At 38.5% G+C, this 15,217-nt stretch overlaps 1 protein-coding gene across 1 annotated transcript; it reads right to left on the reverse strand.

The window, feature by feature from the left end:
- Nucleotides 1-619: 619 nt before the first annotated feature.
- On the reverse strand, nucleotides 620-10,577 carry P2RX3 (purinergic receptor P2X 3). Its single transcript, XM_053451188.1, has 12 exons — nucleotides 10,016-10,577; nucleotides 9,248-9,383; nucleotides 8,645-8,716; nucleotides 8,474-8,537; nucleotides 7,380-7,458; nucleotides 5,762-5,839; nucleotides 5,533-5,656; nucleotides 4,756-4,892; nucleotides 4,297-4,390; nucleotides 2,739-2,804; nucleotides 1,622-1,699; nucleotides 620-1,183 (listed from the first exon to the last, which is right to left on the reverse strand). Exons 1-12 carry the CDS (start codon nucleotides 10,132-10,134, stop codon nucleotides 1,067-1,069), a joined length of 1,164 nt encoding a protein of 387 aa, XP_053307163.1. The 5' UTR covers nucleotides 10,135-10,577; the 3' UTR covers nucleotides 620-1,066.
- Between the last annotated feature and the right edge of the window lie 4,640 nt (nucleotides 10,578-15,217).

The following is a 15,217-nucleotide window of genomic DNA, read 5'->3' on the forward strand; positions in this document are numbered from 1 at the left end:
TTCTTTAACGGGGGGGGGGTTGGGGGTTGGCGACTAGCCTGATTCTGAGAAGGGAAAAGGTCACTGTCTGAGACTGTCACAGGCTGATCCTCAGCTTGCTCAGAGACTACTCCATCATTGACAATCTCAATGAGGAGCATTAATCCCAGTCCTCACTTTCCTGGCACTCTCAGCCCTTGGACTTTTACCATATATCTTTTCACTCAGTCCAACCCTCCTACAGGTGTTATTACTGCTTCAAGGCCACTATTTCTGCACCCCTTGAACTATTATTTTACAGTATGATGTGATTACTGTTGTCTCTTTGTATTCTGTATATCTGTCTGTTTCAAGTGTACTGTTTTCAAACTCTGCAACTTTTGTTGGCAGTGGGCATCATGGGCTGGTTGGGAAGACCCTCTGATCTCCCACAATCAGAACAGAGAGTTGTAAAATCAACAGATTACAGGTCTAAGAATGCTGGGCAGCTGTGCTTTGGACACCAGAAATGTTGAGAGGTATGCATATGTACCTATATTTTCTTTCATATAAACATCTGTTGTTTTGCAGTAGAAGGCAGCAAAATACATTGTATTATGCATTTTTTGTTTTTGAATAAATTACACAAATGCTATAAATATCTCTAGGAATTTTTATTTTATTTCTCTATAGACAGTGCTCTGAAATATACAGACATAACTGGTATTTACATCAAATTCAGTGGGCAACTATAACATGACATGGCTAAGTCATTGGTTGCTGGTAGAGGTTTCAGAATTTATCTTTTTAAGTTTATTTGAATTCACATCTCATTGTTTTACCTAGCTTGGGGATACAATACCAGAAAAGAAAGATAAGGGTTTATGGCCATGATTTAGTAAGAATGATATAGGAGATACAGTACGGGGAGGGGAGTTGTAAATGTGCTGCAAGTTATAAATTCTCAAACAGCATCTAAGGAACAAAATAGCAAGAGTATCTTAAACAGCTGAAAGCCTTTTCATATAAAGCTAAGGGACTATACAAAGAGCATTACTAAGTGGAACCCTAATCAGCCACTTTAAGGGGGAGGAGGTCCATTAGGTGATTACAGGCCTATTGAGTAGGCCCCAGAATCCGTAGATCGTTTCTCATCTGCACGTCCAGCCAGCGTCTGATCACTCTTGTACACCTGACTTCCCAAAGGAGGAGCGTTATCCGACACCTGTGAGATATGAATTAATAATAAATAAAAAATGCAGACCTGCTAAAAATGGCAATTTGTTTTTAATGTTACATTAATTGATAATTCTAAACTCCACATATATGTTGCTTCAGTTCTACTCTCATGGGGTGTGTGTTTTCCATTCGCTGAACTCTCATCTCCTCAAATAATATTATATCATTGTTGTTTTCCAAGACATCTTCTCATTCTGTATGTTTCCACATAAGTCTCCTACTCTCTAGCTACTATTCTACTGGCAGCTAATCTGTACTGTTCTTCTGATCCAGCTAATAGGCATCTCTAAAATCGATTTCACATACTCAGCCACTTCATCCCCCTTATTGTTCTTCAGAAGCCCCAGATTTCTTCCACATTCCCACACATCTTCAGCCACTACAGGACTCTCTCACTTCCTTAAGCAATATCCCCCCTCCTTACCTCCTCAAACTTTTTGGCTTTATATTGATCAGCTCCTTTCAGGAAATTCAGTAAAATTATATCACACAGAACCGTTCCCTGTCAGAAAACAGAATATTAGAAAGCACAAGGAGGTGTTGATATTTTTTAATAAATAACAGATGAAAAGGCGAGCATACATAGGTCAACTGATGTAGAGATGAAGAGAAAAATGTGGAGCTGTGACATCTTGAGGCACTGTTGGGGCGCTTAAAGTAATATTTTAAGAATATATTTTAAGAATGGAATAGTATCCTGCATTCAGTGTGAAGTCTATGGTGCTGGTATTCTAAGTAATATAGATTGAAATAGAAAGCAAAATCTAATTACAGCATAGAATGCTAGGGCCTATGTAGTTGTTTTTGTCCCTAATGTAGTTTTTAAAGTATACTAGTGTCCACTTTGCATAGACTGCATATTAAAGTAATTACAAATACATTAATATAAATTCACGTTTTGCGAAGATGTTTAGGGCAGTTGCTCTTTACAGTGGGAGCTCTTTCGCTTTCTTGCAGTCCTCACACGCCGCCTAAACCTGAGCACTGGGTACATACATCAAATACAGGTGCTCAGACGCAGTATGCTTTGACTGAGGGAGTCTGTTATGTCAGAGCCTCTAATATAAAACAATACTATTTGACATAAAGTTGAGCAGTAAAATGTCAAATTACGGTATAATTGATAAAGCAAATTAAAAGTGGGACTGTCCTACAAATAAATGAGGCACATGGAAGGTAGACCACTGTGCTCCATAGATATTTAGAATCTGTCAAATATTATAAGATCTTAATAATGACTAATTGACAACGTTTAGCACTGCTGAGGAGACAGGTCTCCCAAAATTAGAATATTATGTAACAATATAAAATGTGATCAGAACTTATTTTCAAATGTGTCCTGTTATGTTACCAGAATGTAACAAGTAGACCTCGTAGAAAATAACAATGAAAGTTTGTTCCCACATGATTGGTGGGCTTTGTGGATGTATAACACAATTAGTCTTGAAACAAATCAGGTTGGTGATAAATTCGACAAATATGTAAAAAAAACAACCTAATTTTTGTTTTACAGATAAAGACAGATGAGAAAATTTACTCACCACACCCACAGATGTAAATGCTGCCACAGTGTTGATGAGAGTTGGAATGATGTTAAACTTTCCCGCCTAAAGAATGAATGAATGATTTAATTAAATACTTAAAAAAATGTAACCTATTATTTTAGAGGAAAAGGAACATCAAACTGTATTTAGTTCACTGACAAAACCAAAATTGCAACTACAAATAAATCTAGAATCTTACGGCGGATGAGAACCATCAAGTCTACTCATTTAGATAACTTTATTGGTCCTTGGTCTTCTCTTAGATCCCGGATAGCTTCATGTCTATCCCGTGCATGTTTAAGTTTCCTCACTGTATTAGCCTCTACCGCTTATGATGGAAGGCTGTTTCATTTATCTACCACCCTCTCAGTAAAGTAAAACTTCCTTACATTACCTCTAGTTTTACACCATCGCCACTTGTTTTAACATTTCTCCCCTGAAATAAACTTTGCATTTACTTTATTGAATCCTTTAAATTCTTAAGAGTTCCCATCACATTTTTCCTCTCTCTTCTTCCCTCAAGCCTATATATATTGAGATTAGTTAGTCTTTTCTCATAGTCCTCCAATACACCAAAGCTTTAAAACTTTTGTCCCACTTTCTGCTATGTGACACAGACTTCTAATTCAAATATACTTTGGATTTTTTTTTATCAAATAACTAATTTTGCATTCACTTTTGCAGTTGAATCAATATGAACGGGGGTATGTTCTAAACATTACAGTTATCAAAGGTATATGAAGTGAGAAGTCTACTTTTATAAAAATAAAAGTGGCTTAACTAATAACAAAAGATGCCAAACATGAAATATAATATTCTTATATGATATATCTTTTATCCTACCTTTTCTTGCAAACTCCATCACAAATCTGTATTGATTTCTCTTTAGAAAAGACCTTCCCTTTCAATTTGAAGATCTTAAAATGATCTACTAGTAGGTTTGACATGTTTGGCAAGGTGGCTACTTGAAAGGATGCTACTTGAAAGTGCATAATAAACGAAAAATGAGATTTCAATAGTACGCCAGTTGTTTCGTAGATACCTGCCTATTTTTTAATGCAGTTTATCACATATTGAAGGATAAAACTGTAGAACCCATAGAAAAGCTAATACTTGCATGGCACAAGTAGGCTTGTGCTTTAACAGGACCATGAACAAGACAGCAATATTCAAAATATTAAACATATGTTTTTTTATTTCTCTCATATATATATAAGGGTGTGATAACGTCTTGACCAGACTTCCTCGTTAACCAACCCTCCTACCTCAAATGCAGCTAATAATGGTGTCCACAGCGGGCTTTAAATTGAAGGAGTCTTGGTGCACTCAATTAGAAAGGACTTGCCAATATTAGGGTACTTTTTTGTAGTTGGTAGGCTAAATTATATGTGGTTATATAGTTTGTGCTGATTCCTTGTTTTCAGGTTGTCTAGCTCATCACGTTCTTCCTTGTTTGCTGGCAGCATAATTTAACCCATCCTGCAGAACTGAAGCATTTTCACTGTATTTCATCTAAAAATAAGTTATTGTTAATCATTGTATGTTTTGGACTTACATTGCCATAAACCAGCACATCTACTCTGATTCCGTAGGCTTTGACCAGAGTTCGGAACTCAGAGCCATCTGGGCGCATGTAATAGCGAGCAAACCTAAGATAAAAGAGATAAGTCATGAAATAAATGATACACTAATGTATTAATATTAATATATATATATATATATATATATATATATATATATATAAGTAATTTAATAATGTATTGCTTCTGTCCCTTCAGACTGCTTCACTTTGTTACTGTTGGCTCTTTGAATATAAACATCAATGTATATTGACATCTAACAAATGCATACCAATTTATTTAATATCCCTTATTTATGTATTTATATATCAGCAGATAGCTTTCCAACTATGAGTGAAATGCAAAAAAATATATAATTATTTTAAAATTTTAATGTTTTTTGTATTTTTAATAGAAAAGTAGTTTTGTTTTCTTCTCTCCCATGATCTTCTAACCTGAAGTTATATCCAGGAGAAACATTGCTCTTTGCAGATACACCATCCAGTCTGGTGAAGCTATAACTTGGAAGACATAAATCCCAGGATTTATCAAGGTCGCATAGCCAACCAATCTTTATTCCCAACACTCCTCCCTGAAATAAAACACATTGAAATGAACAGGCTTCCAGACAGATAAAGTCATTAAATAAAAGTTAATTCCATTAAATGCTTTCACAGAAAAAGGTAACATTTGTTTAAAACTTGAGGGGTAGTGCTCCAATTTCTGTAGAAAACAAAAGGCATATCCAAGTGGCTCATGCCAAGTGTGATGATGAACCACAGCAGGCTGAACCCCAGTCTTCTCCCTGCTGAACGCTGACCAAAAGGGCTGGGTCTTTTGCTTCCCTTGTTAGCAGTGCTTTGGAGAGCAAAACATTTCTGTTCTTTACTGGTCAGAAGGCCAATTGGAGGCTTGGGTCTTCACTGGACACCATATGGAACCCCACAATTCCAACCCCGTAGAGTATGGTTAGCTTCTATTCTGATTAATAGAATCTTGTCTATTATTACAAAGATCACAACTCCATTGGAAGGGTTTGTATCTATGAGACTTTATTAATTTTTTTTAAAGAGTGTTTTTGAATTAGAACCACTGAGTGCCTATAATCCATATGAACCTGGTACATCAATTTCAGGAGCTCTAGTTTGTAAGTCCTCAGGAAAAAAATAAACAACAATGTATTCTCCATATAAAACACACTGAAAGAGTCCTGTAACAGTGATTGGACTTACATTTTCTGCAAGGCTTGAGAAATTTTCACCTGCAAGCTTAATAATGTCCCCAAGGCGGAATATTGGGCAGAACGGATGTGTAACAGCATTATATCGACAATTCAGGCTGGATAGCAGGTTTCCCCTAAAAAATAAAAATATGAACAGATTGAACTTCTAACATATCTCGGCACCATGTAGTATTATGCATCTTTTAGGCATCATGTAAAAAATATTTCAATAAGCTCACCTCTCAAAGTCAAACACAGGAAATCGCACACTGTTTTTTACAAAGATTGTAAAATTTTCAGCTTCATGAAGAATTGGCCTAAAGATAAAGCCACACAAGAATAAGACATATAGGGCACTATCCAAGAATACAATGGGGTTTTTTTAAATTCTGAGCATTTTTAAATGTAAACCTTTTTCCTGGTGGAACAAGCCAAATGGCTAACAATTTAACTAAATTAGAAAAATGTAAAACAAGGAAAAGAAAATTAAAACATAACATTTGTTGGTATACACTAAATGGGATAAGTCTGAGAAATTCTTATGGACAATGAAGGCGCACAAATCAGGAATAAAAATTAACCTTAGTAGAGCACTGATATCTTAGCTCCTTCTGACCTAGTCCTGTCTGCCTAAAATCGTGATATATAGTCTAACAGGGGTTATTCCAAGCATAACTAGATTAATTCCGGTATTAAACAAGGAAGAAGCATTTCTCAGATCGCCATTACTTTCTTCGGTAGTTTAATACAAACCTCACCCTTTACATTGAAACTCCAGACTGTGATATATTTATAGACTCTCTTTGAATCGGATGCTTTGTTCTTACAGAAACCCCACAAACTTAAAGAAAATCATTTTGAAGAACCACCTGTCACAACTGAACAACAACTGGCATATAACTAGTGAAAGGTACAAACCACACATAAAGAACTCTTACCTAACAATTAGCAATTTAAAATTAAAAGGTAATTAACCCATTTCTCAACTGATGTAGTACATGTTAAAATGTGTGCACGTGCATCACAGGATGGTACTATATAGGGAGAATGGACAGTAGGAAGCATTGAATCTCAACTGTTTCGCAATTAACAAAATCTAAAAACAGACCTAAATGTGTGATTGGACTTCATGTCCCAATGGGACCGATTCACTAAGAATGCAGAGTTTGCAGGAGATTTGTGGTTTCCACTTTGTGATTCCGCTATACCTTATGAACGTCCAACACTGACAAGCTTCTGTTGCAGGAATAGCGTGCCCTGTATAATGTTTAATTAAATCTCTGAAATGTCTTTAATTTTATTGAATTATACATTATGTGGGGCCACCTCAGCCCTAAACCAGCCAGTGCTGGCCTTTCATTATGAATAATTAAGTGAGGTAGCTGGAACCATCACTCTCCTGTCAACTCACCCTTTAGTGAACATGCCCTTTATGGTATATCACAAATTGACACTCTATGTTTCCTAATAAACAATGTCAAGACTCATCTCTTTGGTAATTAACATTACCTTGCTCTTACTTCCTTGACGTAACACCACTTACATCATATATATATATATATATATATATAACCTTAATGTATGCAATGCAGACAACAGACATTATGCAGTGGGGTTGTGAAAGGGTTAATATATATCCAGTTTCCTCTTCTTGATCAAATGTTTGTCATTTTTATTTTCAAGGGATTTTCTACCTGCTACGTTCAATTAAAAAAAATATATCTTCAAGTGAAGATAATTACCGTAAGTGCAGACCTCTAGTAGTATATGACTACAAAAAAAAGACTAACTAGATAGGTCTACATACTTCTAGTTCTACTTCCAAACCTATTTCAAATCCTTCGTTTCATTACTCACACGTCCACAGTGTCGTTCTCCGTTGGGCACCAACCCTGAATCTGACAGAATGAGTTGACACAGCGACCGGTAAGGAAGCCTGCAATAGAACGAGAAAAACGAACAAGAAACGAACATGAATATCAATGAATATCAATGAATATCAATGAAGTGCCCATCCTCAGTGAAAACACCATCACAGATAGCGCTGAACTAACGCAATAATATCATACTATCATACAGAACATCAAGGCTAAGTCAAAATCAATACACTACAATTCAAAAGTTTGGTAACGTCCTTGTTTTTAAAAGAAAAGCATTTTTTGTCTATTAAAGTAAATTGGATCAGATTTACAGTGTAGATATTGTAATTGGTGTAAATGGCTACGGTAGCCGGAAACGTCTAATTTTTAATGGAATATCTTCATAGGCGTACAGAGGGCCTTTATCAGCAGCCATAACTCCTTGGCATGTTGTGTTAGCTAATCCGCGTTAAAAAGGCTAATTGATCATTAGAAAACCCTTTTGCAATGATGTTACACAACTAGACATTGCCTTGTTTTCCCATAAAAACAGCAAAATGACCACAGATTTTTGAGTGGTAGTGTATGTGCCAAATAAAATCAAAACAGTAAAAAAAAATCATAACTTCTTAAATCCTAAACACCCAAACCAGAATGTCTAAATGTTAGTTATAGACTTGTATTGCCTCTATGGATGCGCAGTGTCTATAGTTATTGGTGTTTACTGGCAGAGAAGCATCAGAATTGAAAACTTTTAGTGCTTATTTTAATCAATTATTAATATTCACAGGAAGGATGTAGGTGAGATGCAGTAAATTATGGTCAGGAGCCTGGCGTCTTTCCACATGATTACGACCAAAGGTGGCGGTGGGGGGGGTTTAACACGTAATCCAAAATAAGGTAGGGTCTAGTAAATGCTGTTATATATTTTTTTTTACTAGCTAATAGCACTCTAATGGATCTAATGGAATTGCTTTTTAACAATATATATATATTTATATATATATAATCTACCAGCTAAGGGTCACACTAGAATTCGTTACACAACAGCTAAAGAGTTGTTGACCAAACCTACATTCCATAATCTCTTACCGTTCCCCGTGGACTTGTCTTTTACACACTGGCTATCGTAAGTGCATTTGTATTTCACATCCGTCTGGAGAAACACACACAAAAAGATAAAATAAGACAAACTGTATAATTGGTACTGGTGCTACTGGATCTGCTTCCGTTGACTATTTATTTTTTTTAGTTGTAACTCACCTCTGTGCAAAAATCCTGAACTTGATTCTCAGTAGTTATAAGCTTTGTGAGTATAACAAACACCGAAGATCCCTGGAAATAAAACAAGAAGCAAGAGAGTGAGTAGAAGGCAGTGAGACATATGGAGCTTTCTGCACAAATCCCAAATAAATAATGCTAACATCATCCCCATGTCTAAATTCCACAGATTTCTCAGCACCTAGGAACTTACTGCACTCAAAACTATCCCAAAAAGCTCAATTCTGTGGAAAGTCGCAGCCAACTTGGATACAGGATATCGATCAAGGATGGGAAAAAAACCATACTACATAATTCTTGAAATAAATAGTATTAGTTTACAATTCAGTTTGGAAAGCACATGACACCTTAGAACAGGTTATTACATGAGTTGCCCATCTTGTATCCAACATGGGCAACAGGCGACATATGGAATAAGCCCCAATGAAATCTTTTCCGTTTAACCTCTGCCTATAAACAGTTACAAAAATAACAAGCTGATTAAAAAAGAACAATAAGTGATCAGTTTCTGGGACACTCGAGCGAAGTATCAGTTTCAGAATATAGTTTTGTTCTTTCAGTGAGGATAATGTTCATCTCGGTTACCTGTGGGGGAGTCACATAGTCGGCTACATCCATTACTCTTTTGCTATAGCGCCCGATACCTTTCACTTTTGTCATCACAGACGATTCAATGGAAGAGTCGCGAATCTGATAAGCTTTCTCATGCAGAAACACCCAGCTAGGGAGACAGAAGAAAGACATGACTCGGCTCAGGTGAGAAAGACCTATAAAACTCACTTTGAGAATCCAACACTCAGATATCATTAATATCAACAGATAATACAGAGTTCTGGGATAGGCACATTGGGTTTCAGGTTGAAAAATACTTTCAAAGAAGTCTTCAAGTTCAACTTTTTAAAACATTCTTGTCTTTTGATCTTGAAGAAGCCAAATGTGACTTTTATCCAATATTATATCAAGGGATAGAGTCATCAAGCTAATTATCAACTGGTTACAGATATGTAGCACCCAGCTATTGCTATTGAGTGCTACGCCATAACACGTGAAGATAACACGTCTCCATTGCTATAAAGATCAATGGCTACAAACCATGGGTAAGAAAATATCTTGCACCCAGCATGAAAACTGATACCAAGCATACAGGAAAAATAAGTCCATATAAAAGGTAATGCTAAAAAAAGAGGCATCAACTAATATAGCCACTATAGGTTTTCTTGGCCCAAAGAAACATTGAAACATCAACCCAGTTATAAAGAACACAACAATCAAGGTACTCCAGTAGTGTAAGGAAAGTTGGCAACTAGGGTAAAGAATGTCAAGCTGGATATTGTAGTAAAACTTTGCACTTACCATACAAAGTATGTTATAATGAGGAGCTGCACCGCTCTGTTGATTATTCCAATAGTCCAGCTCTTCACCACCACAGACTTGGTGGTTTCGTATGTGAAGAAGTCAGTAATCCAACCCATGACTTCAAAGATCTTCAGGTCAAATGTGTTCCTTCGACAGTGTTCAGCTGTTTTACTAGTTAATTACTCCTTTGTCAATGATCACGTCAAAGTGCACTTGCATGGATTTTACAGTGATAACGCAGGTTAAATATGGTTTACTGTAAAAGCTCTTCTGATTAGTATTGACTGATACCAAAGATGGCACCTTTTTTTGTCAATTCCCAAGCTTTGACAATAAAGCCCAGTTTCCAGATGCTGGTGATTGGTGTCTGTCTTGAAGGGACGCAATCCTCATGATGATGTCTGTGTTTAGAATATTATTTCCTTAAAACATTAATTTATCCTAGTATCGGTTTTCGCTTATTACTGGAGGTCCTTCTGGTGCTTTTTTTCTGCCTTCTCTACTTCTCCATGTGCCCTGTCTGATCTTTAAGTGATGCTTCCTCACTCTCACTGCTGATGTAACCAGGGTCTGCTCTGACAATCCCTAAGGATTGAACGTTAAAACATTTCAATTTGCCAAACTCAATTACTGCCGTTGAATGCAGAATGAAGATAACGTCAAGAGACATTGTGGAAGGGGAGAGACCTCTCTCACTGACAAGAGACTGCTGGGAGGCAAGAGATGAAATGTAATAGAATGGACCGATTACAGAGAAAAGTGGCTTCAGTTGTTTTAGGTGGAATTAGCTGGCATTTAGTTACGGTAGCTTACATACAATTGACTACATTTCTTAATATTGAAGAACAAATAAGTTTTTAATATTATTAACACTTATTGCAGGCAGTCAAAAAGTAGAAAGCCTTCATAAATAACACACTTCCCCGCCAGAGCGAATATTAATTATTATTAGCATTCCCTGGTACATTGCTCAGCTGCAGCTGTATATAGAGTGTATGCTTTCATGAGGTTTTAAAAGTTAAAAGCTCATCTCTAATTGTTCTAAATTTGCTCATATTCTATTTATTTTATTCAGGCTGCTGTCGTTCTCCAACCTCTCTACTTTTTAAACCCAGCATTTCTTTTAGATATAACAATTAGCATAAAATGTTTCCTACCCATGGGAACCAGAGTATTCTCGTTTAACACATCAATACTTTCTCCACCTAATCTTCTCAGTCTTAACACATCAGCACTTTTTCCCCATGCCTAATAATGATGCTTTTCTTTTGTATTGCACCTTACGTACATTCTTTCCCTAATGAAATCTGACGTACACAATTCTCTCTAAACAATGCATCAATCCTAAAAAGGAAGATCCACCAATTGTGTACTGTGCCTCCAACACTGACAGCATAGCAATAAAATGTACAAATATCGCCAAGGTTAAGAATACAGGCACAATCCTCTCTGCAAACACAGAAAATTCTGGTTATACGCATACAAAAATACTTTGTATTTGCAGGTATACATAAATTATGTATGGAAACATAGCGTTGCAGGTATAAACCAACAGAACACACAAACCCAGCATTGCAGGTATAGATCAACTGGAAATCACGTGTAAACTCAGCACTGAAGGTATAGATCAAATAAACAACACATGGAAACAGCACTCCAGGTATTGATCAACTGAATAAGACATACAAACAGTAGCGTACCTAGCTGGGGGCAGGGGGGTTGCGGTCCGCCCCGGGTGCCGCTCATCAGGGGGGTGCCATGGGCTAGGGTGACCACATGCTCCGGATCCCCGGCAGCCTCGTAAGGAGGAGAGAGAGGGGCACCTAGCAACCGCTCGGCGCCCCTCAGTCTCCTTCGCGAGGCCTCTAACTCTGTCGCGGTGCCGGCATGTCATGCTGAGCGCCGAAATATGACATCATATTTCGGCGCTCAGCAGTAAAGCAGCTCAGCGGCAGAGCAGGAAGACGGAGGCGTCGTGCTCCCACAGCAGGACTTCTGGATGGTAAGCCCAAAACCTTTAACTATAAAAGGGGAGAGGGTAGATAGTGGGGAGGTAGGAGGGTAGATAGTGAGGAGGGGGGGAGAGGGGGTAGATAGTGGGGGGGTAGATAGTGGGGGGCAGGGAGGGGGAGAGAGGGGGTAGATAGTGAGGAGGGAGCGGAGGAGGTAGATAGTGAGGAGGGAGGGGGAGATAGTGAGGAGGGAGGGGGGAAGATAGTGAGGAGGGAGGGGGTAGATAGTGAGAAGGGAGGGAGAGGGGGTAGATAGTGAGAAGGGGTAGAAAATGGGGAAAGGTAGAAAGTGAGAATGAGTGAGAGAATGAATGAATGTGTGGATGAATTGTCTGAATGAGGGAGATAATTAATGAGTTTGTGAGAATGCATTAATGAATGTGTAAATTTGTGTGAATGAGAGAGAATAAATGATTGTGTGAATTAATTATATGAATGAAAGTGTGAATTAGTGAATGACTGTTAAAGTGTTTGTGTGTATGATAGATGTATAATTGATTTGTGGAAAGGCAAAGATGGCACAAGCAGGGTGGGGACCTTGGGGACCAAGATGACACAGGCAGGGTGTTTATGGGACAAAGTTGACTCATGCTGGGCTGTTTGGGGACAAAGATGGTACATCCTATGTGTGTAATCTGGGTGCTGGTCAGGTTCTATGTGGGCAGTGTGGATGCCAGAGCTGGCTTTGGGTTGTGCAACCTATCATCTAAGCCTGTAGTTTTATCTCTTGCTATGTTTCCATACATTATTATTGTATACCTGCAAATACGGGATTTGTATGTCTGAGTCCTCCAGTGAACAATATATATAGTTGTTAACAGCAATCACACTCCTATCATGCCAAGTCAGCAAGTACATGCTGGAATCTGGGTATGCCTGGGCATGATAGGAGTGTGATTGCTGTTAACAATCATATATATATATATATATATATATATTAATATTGTTATTGAATTTTTTTGTCCTATTTTGCTGTGTTACTTACTTTAAATAAAAGTGTGAGATTTTTTTTTATGGTGGGGGGTCATATTTGTTTTCGGACAGGTAAATGCTGGATTTTCGGTTTCAGTCCAGAATTTTCGTTTTGGTGCATCCCTAAGCCAGACCATGAAGTGGTAGGCCTACACCACATCAATGTTTGCGTTTGTATATAGTGATAGGAGTTATGCTGCACTATTATCAGTGTCTGGCTCAATGTATAGTGATAGGGGTTACGCTGTACCACCGTCAATGTCTGCCTCAGTATATAGTGTTAGGTGTTATGCTGTACCCCCGTCAATGTCAGCCTCAGTATATAGTGATAGGTGTTATGCTGTACCCCCATCAATGTCTGCCTCAGTATATAGTGATAGGTGTAATGCTGTACCACCGTCAATGTCTGCCTCAGTATATAATGATAACAGTAATGCTGTACCACCTTCAATGTCTGCGCCAGTATATAACGATAGAAGCTATGCAGTTTTAAAGTGTTTGTGTGGGGGGGTGCCACATACAGGATCCGCCCCAGGTGCCAAATACTCTAGGTACGCCGCCTGCATACAAATCCTATATTTGCAGGTAAGCATAAATAATGTATAGAAACATAGCAGATACAGATCAACAGAATAACATAAAACCCAGCATTGCAGGTATATATCAATTGGAAATTACATAAACTCTGCATTAAAGGTATAGATAAAACCCCCTAAATTACAGGCATAGATCACCGGTCGCACACCCCAAAGCTAACCCTGGCGTCCACATTGCCCACATAGAACCTGACCAGCACCCAAATTACACATACATAGGATGTGCCATCTTTGTCGCCAAACAGCCCAGCATGAGTCTTCTTTGTCCCATAAACACGCTACCTGTGCCATCTTTGTCCCCAGTGCTTAAACACCCTGCTTATACCATCTTTGCTTTTGTGACAAATCAATTATACACCTATGATTCACACAAACACTTTTACAGTCACTCACTAATTCACTTTCATTCACACAATCATTCATTCTTTCACACACATTATTTACACATATTCATTAATGCATCTACTCCCTCTCCCTGCCTTCTGCCCTATCTACCCCTTCTCACTCCCTTCTACCCTATCTACCTCTTCTCACTCCTTATCTACCCCCTCCTCACTTTCTACCCTCTCCCCCTTTCACGTTCACTTACCTTGTAGAAGTGCAGCGGTGGGATTGCGAGGCCTCTGTCTCCCTGTTCTGCCGTGGTCCGCGCGGCTTCACTGCTGAGCGCCGGAATATGACATCATATTCTGGCGCTCAGCATGAAATGCCGGCACCGCGACCAAGGCAGAGGCCTCGTGGAGGAGACTGAGAGGTGCCGAACGGTTGCTGAAAACGTATTCCTCAGTGACTGCTCGGCACCTCTCTCTCCCAATTGACAGTGTTTCAATTGGGGGGCACACGGGGGGCACAGCATGATGTAGGGGGGCCATGGCCCCCTCTGACCCCCGCCCCCAACACCACTGCTGCGGAGAGGTCTCTTTAAACATATGGTGCTTGCCTTGCAAGTGAATAGGGGATCTTAGCTGACAGGAATGGCACCCCGTGTGGTCTACTGCTGCTGTAGCACATCTGCTTTAGGGTTTGATGTGTTGTGCGTTCAGAGACGGTATTCTGCATACATCTCGAACCAGTCTGCCCATTCTCCTCTGACCTCAACAAGGCATTTTTGTCCACACAAGTGCCGCTCACTGGATATTTTCTCTTTTTAGGACCATTCCTTGTAAACCCTAGAGATGGTGGTGCGTGAAAATCCCAGTAGATGAGCAGTTTCTGAATTACTCAGAATGACACATTTGGTCACTTACACCCCATTCTGATGCTCAGTTTGAATTTCAGCAAGTTGTCTAGACCATGTCTACATGCATTGAGATGCTGCTATGTGATTGGCTGATTAGCTATTTGTGTTAACAAGCAAATGAACAGGTGTACCTAATAAAGTGTATACCACCGTGAATAAACCTAAAATACGTGCTACTGTGGTGAAGTGAAAATAAAGTGAAATGAATAAATACTTCCCAAATAGACCGCAGCTGCCCAAACGACACTCTTCCTCAAAGTGTAGAAATATAAACAAACCAAAAAAGTATGGGGCGCAGGTACATATAGAGGGAAGAAAAATAATACAAATATAGTGTAGATTGTATGTTCAATATTAATGGAAGGTGATGTGTTGCACT

The sequence above is a fragment of the Spea bombifrons genome, chromosome 11, assembly GCF_027358695.1.
Source record: "Spea bombifrons isolate aSpeBom1 chromosome 11, aSpeBom1.2.pri, whole genome shotgun sequence".
NCBI lineage: Eukaryota > Metazoa > Chordata > Amphibia > Anura > Pelobatidae > Spea > Spea bombifrons.

Bases quoted from the DNA above. Each gene is read 5' to 3' on its own strand.
- P2RX3 (XM_053451188.1), bottom strand. From the start codon at position 10,134: ATGGGTTGGATTACTGACTTCTTCACATACGAAACCACCAAGTCTGTG. The intron at 5,657-5,761 runs GTGAGCTTATTG...TTTATTTTTTAG, and splicing joins CCTGTGTTTGACTTTGAGAG to GGGAAACCTGCTATCCAGCC. The intron at 1,184-1,621 runs GTAAGGAGGGGG...CATATCTCACAG, and splicing joins AAGCCAAAAAGTTTGAGGAG to GTGTCGGATAACGCTCCTCC.